This window comes from Bos indicus, chromosome 9, assembly GCF_029378745.1.
Source record: "Bos indicus isolate NIAB-ARS_2022 breed Sahiwal x Tharparkar chromosome 9, NIAB-ARS_B.indTharparkar_mat_pri_1.0, whole genome shotgun sequence".
Classification (NCBI taxonomy): domain Eukaryota; kingdom Metazoa; phylum Chordata; class Mammalia; order Artiodactyla; family Bovidae; genus Bos; species Bos indicus.
The window spans coordinates 33,261,712-33,269,285 of record NC_091768.1 but is presented as its reverse complement, the minus strand read 5'-3'; the positions used below and the strand labels follow the sequence as shown (position 1 = coordinate 33,269,285).

Sequence of the window (7,574 nt, the reverse complement as noted above, 5' to 3'; positions counted from 1 at the left end):
AAAAAAAAAAAAAAAAGAATCTCATCTTTTTATCCTCTTCTCTTCCATTTCCCCTCTGTTAATCAGACAGTTAACTCCTTTAAAAAAAATTAACTTTTTAACTTTTAAACTATTTATTTTGTATTGGGGTATAACTGATTAGCAAACAATGCTATGATAGTTTCAGGTAAACAGCAAAGGGACTCAGCCATACATAAACATGTATCCATTCTCCCCCAAACTCCTTTCCCATCCAGGCTGTCACATAACATTGAGCAGAGTTCCACATGCTATACAGTGGGTCCTTGTTGGTTATCCATTTTAAATATAGCAGTGTGTACATGTTCATCCCAAACTCCCTAACTATCCCTTCCCCCCTACTCCTCCCAACCATAATCTCATTTTCAAAGTCTGTGAGTCTGTTGTGTACGTAGACATTTGTATCATTTTTTTTCATTCCACATATAAAGGATGTCATACAATATTTCACCTTCTCTGTCTGACTTCACTCAGTATGGCACTCTAATTCATTACTTTCTTGAGTGTTGCTTTCTCCAGAACCCCTTTTCTGTGGCAAATCCTATCACCAATATTTTTTTTTTTTTTTTTGCTGGTTTCCAGTGCATTTGGCAGTGGTGGTATCAGCATATGTCTCCATAGATATGAAAAGTGAGTGTTAGTTGCTCAGTCCTGTCCCACTCTGCAACCCCATAGACTGTAGCCTGCCAGGTTCCTCTCTCCATGGGATTCTCTAGGCAAGAATACCGGATTGGGTAGACATTCCCTTCTCCAGGGGATCTTCCTAACCCAAGGATCGAACCTGGGTCTATCTAGGGCCAATAATTCCAAATACTGCATGAAATGGAAAAAAAAAATTAATGTGTGTCATTTTTTCACTGTAGAATCTCTATCCAGGGAATCTAGATAAAGTAAAATGTGAAAAATTTCTCTTTCTTAAGGAGTCCACTATTAACTGGGATTTGGATAAAGAGGTCTAAGAGATGCTTGGGACAGTGAATCAGTTTCCTTTGGAGGCAATATGGTATGCAGATGTAAGATTTCTGAGCCAGTACTCGGGTTCTCCCTTGGAGAGTGGCGATCCAAGGTAGAGCACCACAACCCACCACCAAAGAAGTTGTCAGGGTCCCCTGCTCGGTGGTTCCCCTCATTTAACTCTTACAGCTCCACGGGGAGAGAGACACAAAGTAGCCTCGTTGCCCAAAGGAGTCTGTGTCTCAGAATTCAAGTAAATGGCTTAGGGAGTCTCTGCTAATAAGTTTCAGAGGCACGAAGGGAACTCAAATCCGCCTACATTTCTCTCACGACGCTATGAAACCGAGACGCTGAGTTGGTCCGCTAGGCTTTTTTCCAGTTCCCAGAATGATCGTAAGACGTTGTTTCTCCTCCAGGCCCATTATGGTGACTGTAGGTGTATTGTTTAGGATATCCACTCGAGTTTGGGTTTGTAATCTGGGCGGCATGCTTCTCAGCATCCTGTCGCTGTCCCGGGAAGGTGGTGCTAGTTTCTGGGGCTTCTCGGCAGGAGCGGGGATTCCCCGCCAACTAAAGAGGAGGATATATTCTTAACCTCACAGGCCGGGAACCCGCTCCCCACCCTCCCTGCTCCTCCTCCCCTTCCCAGCCCAAACGAAATAATAATTAAAAAAAAAACAACCCAACAATCGGCGCCTCGGGTGGTGCCTCGGGTGGACGGGGACCGGGAGCACAGGGGCATCCAGGCACCTCGGGAGCGCCCTCTGGCGAGAACAGAGCGCGCGTGCCCCGCCCGGCCCCTCTTCCCCGCCTCCGCTGCGCCCCCGCCCGGCTCTCCCGGTTCACTCTCAGTCTCTCACTCCGAGAGACACAGACGGCAGCTTTCCGAGCGAGCCAGGGAACCGGCTGAGGCGGCGCCAGCACCACTGTCGCCGCTCGCCCCGAGCCGACCTGGGCACCAGGAGAAAAGGCGAGGCCGGAGCCCCATCCTCTCTCTCCGCGGGGATCTCCTGAGCTGACCGGCCGCTCGGCGCCCCCGCGCGACACCCTCCACGGCCACTTCGCGGGGCGTGCCGCGACTTGGGGGACGCAGCTGGGGAAGCGCCGGGGCGGGAGGCGGCGGCGGCGGAGCGAGGGTGCGCGCCCTAGGACTGGAGAGGAGTGAGCCGCGGGCTGGGCGGCGGCGGCGGCGGCGGCGGCCGTAGCCGCGGGGGCGTCCCCCGCCTCGCTGGTTGGCCGGCAGCACCGCCTCCCCGGGCCGCGGTCGCCCGGCCGGGTCCTCCGCGCGTTCCCGGGCCCGGAGCCGGCGCGCGATGCGCCCGGCCGCGTTCTGATCGCCGCCGCGCCGCCGCCTCCGCCGCGATGATCCCCCCCGAGCCGCAGCCGCACCAGCCGCCGCCGCCGGCCCCGCCGAACCATGTGGTGACCACCATCGAGAACCTGCCGGCCGAGGGCAGCGGCGGCGGAAGCCTGTCCGCCTCCTCCCGGGCCGGCGTGCGCCAGAGGATCCGCAAAGTGCTGAACAGGTGAGCGGCGGCGGGGGCGCCGGGCAGGGGACCCCCTCCGTCTCCCGGGCGGCCCCGAGGCCCTTTGGGACGGACGGAGTCGCGGCGGGGAGACGGGGGAAGGCGGACAACGACGCGCCCCGCGCTGGCAGCGAGGCCGCGCGGCAGCTTTGTCCCGGAGCGGGGAGCCGCGGAGCGCCCGGGCGCCGGCTGGTCCGAGGCGGGAGTTCGGGGAGAGGCGGGGTTGTGCCTGCCGGGTTGCGGTTGTCCGCGCTCACACCCTCGCACACGCGTGTCGCCTCAATTCTCTTTGCCACCCGGGCCCCAGCTTTGCGCTCCGGGGCAGAGAGAGGAGCCGGGGGTGGCCGGGAAGGCGCGGGGCTGCGGGGATGGCGTGGAAGTCGCCGGCCTCGCGTCCGCCGGGAGGTCTCGCACCCCCTCGCTGGGAGATGGGGTCACGGCGGCAGCAGCCCCCGTGGGCGGTCGAGGGGACCCACTTCTGCCGCCCAGTGCTCCAGTTGCTGCTCCGACTCTTCCTGGCCCGGAGCGGGGAAGGGGAGATTAGAGGCCTGGGTCAGACCCAGGCAAAGTGCACAAATGTTGCGGGAAAGGGGTGAGGAAGGAGGCTCCGAGTGTTGCAAAGCCAGAGGAAGCGAACGCTGGCGGCCGGCTCCAGTGCTGGAATCTGCGCAGTGGATGGAGCAAGGATGAGGCGTTCAGGATGAGAACCCGGGTTGATGTGAAATGGGGCCCCTCTGGCGCCCCTGAGTCGGCTGTGATGCGAAAGGGAGTTTTTCTATTAAAGTAACTTGACACGATTGAAGAACTGACCCTTAAAATTCAAATAGAGGACTGATTTTATATGTTTTTTATTTGGGTACCTGTGTGCCTTCCCATGCATCTGTTGGGAATAACTCAGAAGGTTGCTCTGTTCATACAGGTTTTTGTAGGGCGCTATTGTGGGTAGCTGAGAGTCCCACAAGGGATTCACCTCGAGTCCTTTGGGGCTGGAAGCGCTAGGGGGGAACACAAAATATGTACAGAAATAGAAACCTAAAAAGCTCCGTATTTTCCGAGTATCGTGTAATTTAGTTATATGAAATCCCAAACCATTCAAGAATCCCTTGTGAAGACTTAGGGATTAGCTTGTGGGCACTTCTGTGTGTTTCCATTTATTATCAAAGGAGAAGAAATTCACTCTGAAATGAGACAAGAGATGGTGATAGAAACTCAAGTCTTTACTTTCCTCTGATTGGTAGCTTAGGATAACACCTTCCAAAATACTGCATTTAAAAGATAATGAGCAGAATAAATCAAGAAGATGCTGGCTCAGTACATATTAGGTGGGCTTCCTAGTCTTTATGAATATCTGTGATTTTTTTTTGAATCATAAATGCCTTGGCATTGGATGTTTAAAATTTTATGCAGAATATGTTAATTATTAATTTCCCTCATCAAACTGGGGGAAAAACTTGGTGCTACAGTTCATTTATCTTTGCTTGATTATAAGTTATTATTGATTCTGTGCAGGTTATTTCATGGTATTTCATGAATCTTAGAGTCCAGAATAACAAGATCACTGAGGCAGGACCTGAGGGGACCTGGTGTGTCATCATTCCTCTGCCGCTGACTTGCCATGTGGCTTGGGGCAGAGCTGTTTATCTTGGTCCCTGGTTTCGTCACTTATAAAATGTGTTTTATACTTGTCTTACCTCTCTTATCATAGTTTTGAGAAATAGATGGGGTAATACAGAAGAAAAGACTTGGGAAAGTATAAAGCTTTACATGAATTCGTTGTTCAGCAGAATTCTGTTATCTAAGGGAGGGTGGTGGGAACATGGTAAGCAAGTGAATTGAAGTCATGGGACATTGTGGGGGAAATGTGTTTTATTAGCTTTCAGTGATCTATGACATGAGTTTTATAGAGGAGGAACTTAGACTGAAAGGTTGAGTCCATGACATTCGTGGCTCGTACATCTGTGAATGGAACCCTAGGATTATAGCCTCTAGACTTCAATTGAAACATTTGGTTGTCTTTCAAAGTTTTGCAAAATTTTCCGTGTACTATTTGGCATTAAATAATGGTCTTTCCTTATCCTTAAAGGATAAGAAAATGTTTCTTTTGAGAAGGAGTGCCTTTGGTAAGGAGACTAAAAAAAAAAAAAAATCAGTATAGGTATAAAAATCTTGGTGGATTAATTTCATTAGCATGCTGATGGGCCTGACTTTTGCTCCATGGTTATGGTAACAGGAGACAGCACTAGTTGTAACTGCTGAATGGTTGAGCTCTAAATAAAAGAGCATGGAGTGGGGAGTGGAATTTTTGAGATTCTATGCCAGCACTTCAGTATGGCTCCCCTCTAGTTTGAATCCTCGAGGTGTGTTGGACTAATCCAGTAATGGCTTTAAGGCTGGCCCATGGGGTGCCATATCACAAGTATCCTTTCATTTTTCTATAAGCTAAAGATCACTTTCCCCTCCTTTTTCTTCTTCTTTTCCTCTTCTTCTTTCCTTAATATTTGTATTTCCTTCACTTGTCTTGCCCTATCAACTAATTGTCTTCTGGACTTTGTTTCCTTTCATTTAACCCTGGCCTGCAGCAGCTTAGCTGCTAGCAGAAAGTGAGGTTGCAAATCTGGAAGCTTGGAGCCAATATGAAAAATATCCCTCTAACTTCTGGCATGGAGATGTACTGCTGGCAGCGTTCTATTGCTGTGAGCTGGCCAGTTGAGTGTCTTCAGTGACTGAGAGGGGCATTGCACCCTGTTACTCTCTCTGAGCATCCCATTGGGCCAGAGAGGTGGTGCCGAGAGACTGAGGATGATGTTCTAGGATGAGGAAGGTCAAAGTGTGAGCATCGCAAGCCTGGTGAACTGGCTGCCACTGGTCACAGCCTGTAATAATAGCTACCTGCTAACCCAGAGGAGGAAATGCAAACACATATGTTACCTATATCCTGTCTACCTAGGGACAGGTAAAGAGAGAAGTACCAATTAATAATTAAAGGTACTTGCTCTCAAGAATCTTAGAAGGAAAATGCAGTGTTACCTTAATGCAATCTGCCTTGCATTGTCCTGCACCATTTTATCTTCACAGTGTAGCTCCAAATCCTTTTCCCCTTTCATTAAAGGCTCGTAGAGTTGGATTGTTACCTTTCTTTTTTTTTTTTTTTTTTGGATTGTTACCTTTCATATATGACAAATGGGTGGCTTTACTGATTGACTGCTGTGCTGTGTTGTGCTTAATTGCTGAGTCATGTCTGACTCTTTGTGACCCCATGGACTGTAGCCCGCCAGGCTCCTCTGTCCATGGAATTCTCCAGGCAAGAATACTGGGGTGGGTTGCCATACCCTCCTCCAGGGGATTTCCCAAGCCAGGGATCAAACCCAGGTATCCCCCATTGCAGGCGGATTCTTTACCATCTGAGCCACCAGGGAAGCCCCCACTGGTTGACTACTCCCTGTGAAACATTAGAGTAGAATATAATAGTATCCATGATTTTGGTGAAAGAGGACGTGCTAGATAATTTTTTTAAACCAATTAATGGGATATGTCATGTGCTTCTCCTCTGTCCTAATAAAAATTGCTTCTGTCAGTGCAAAAAATACCAAATGATTTAGATGCTGATATAATTGTTACTTCTTTAATTCCCAAAGACTTAGAATAATATCTTGGTTCAAAGAAGAAAAAAATTATGGCAAACTCCTCTTCACTTGTTTCCTGACTGTGGAATAACATTTATTACCCTGCTACAGGCAAGCAAGGTATGACAAAAAAGAAAGTACTTGAAGGGCAACAATTGATGACCCTCACACAGAAACTGTTGATACTAGTAGATTTCTTAGAAACATAAGAGTAGATACTGACCTATGTAGTATCTGAAGATTTTCTCCTCTAAAATTATTTCTTAATAAAATGTTTGTGAAAAATGAGTGATGGCTTGTTTTATGTTTTGCATGTGTGTGGTTTTATCTTTCCCCACTTGAATATTATTTTCAGATCTTAATAATAATCACCATGACTCCAGTTTTGACCCATTTTCTCTCCAATAAGAGATGAATTGGGTTGTCTCAAGGGGGTTCCTGCCTTTTTGAGTCTTGTGGTGGGGATGTTTAATCATTAGAATGGAATCATGAGTGTGACTCTGGGTTATCCATTCATCTGATTTAAAACTAACTTAACTGGTTTCTAAGTTACATTTTGATATATTTCATTAATTTTCAAATATGTGAAACTTTTCTGAATTATGAAGAGCATTAAAGGATACGTGCAAGAGTTGCTAGCAAGCCTACATAGAATTGACATCCACGTGGGGAGTTACCGTATGTGATGGAACAGTATGTATATATAGCTTTTCCGGGTTATTAAATAAAGTGGAGAGAACATGGTGAACCAACGGAGTGCCTGCCAAGAACAGGGTTATGCTTGTCCTGTTAAGTACAGTTGATGAAGACATCTATTATCTCTTAGGTGATCCTTATTTATCAAAAGGTTTTTGTTAAAAAAATTGATAGAGAGGTTTCTCCTCAAGCTGCAGAATGAAAGGGGAAGACCAACCAGTAATGAGGATAATTGATACAAAGTATTCCAAGTGGAACAGGATGGTGTGATTAAAAACAGACATTTCTGAGATCAGTAGTAAACACAAGATGTCTGAAGGACACATTTATTTTTAACTAAAGGACAATATTATAAAAATAAAGGATCAGTGTATTTTTTTTTTGCACAGAGCTTGGAAAAATGAATGTTCATATTAGAGGAATTTTGGTTTACCCTGGATGAAGACGGTGCATTTCCAAGGAAGTAATGTGGAAGGAAATGGACCTATCTTCATGTAATTTTTCTGTGACCTTTTACTCAAGATCTTTCAGTGTCACAGGAATATAATAAGAGATGTCCGTTTTTACTGTACACTGCTATAGATGTAGATGATATAGCAAATTGACTCGACTGCCCATATAGTTCTAAGTTACTTAATGCAAAAGCTTATTTGGCTTAATTGTGGCTTTATTTAATTAATGGCTTATTTAATTGCCATTTCTCATAAAAGCAGCATGCAGCATGCAGAAGTACTACCACCAAGTTTTAGTTTAGCTT

General features: G+C 47.1%; 1 protein-coding gene across 1 annotated transcript in view; it reads left to right on the top strand.

The window, feature by feature from the left end:
- Positions 1-2,269: 2,269 nt before the first annotated feature.
- The window catches only part of SLC35F1 (solute carrier family 35 member F1), a 423,273-nt gene continuing 417,968 nt past the window's right edge, over positions 2,270-7,574 (top strand). Inside the window, exon 1 of the mRNA XM_070795916.1 lies at positions 2,270-2,498. Within this exon, the coding sequence (XP_070652017.1) occupies positions 2,335-2,498 (164 nt within the window). The 5' untranslated portion in view covers positions 2,270-2,334. The remainder of the gene's footprint in view (positions 2,499-7,574) is intronic.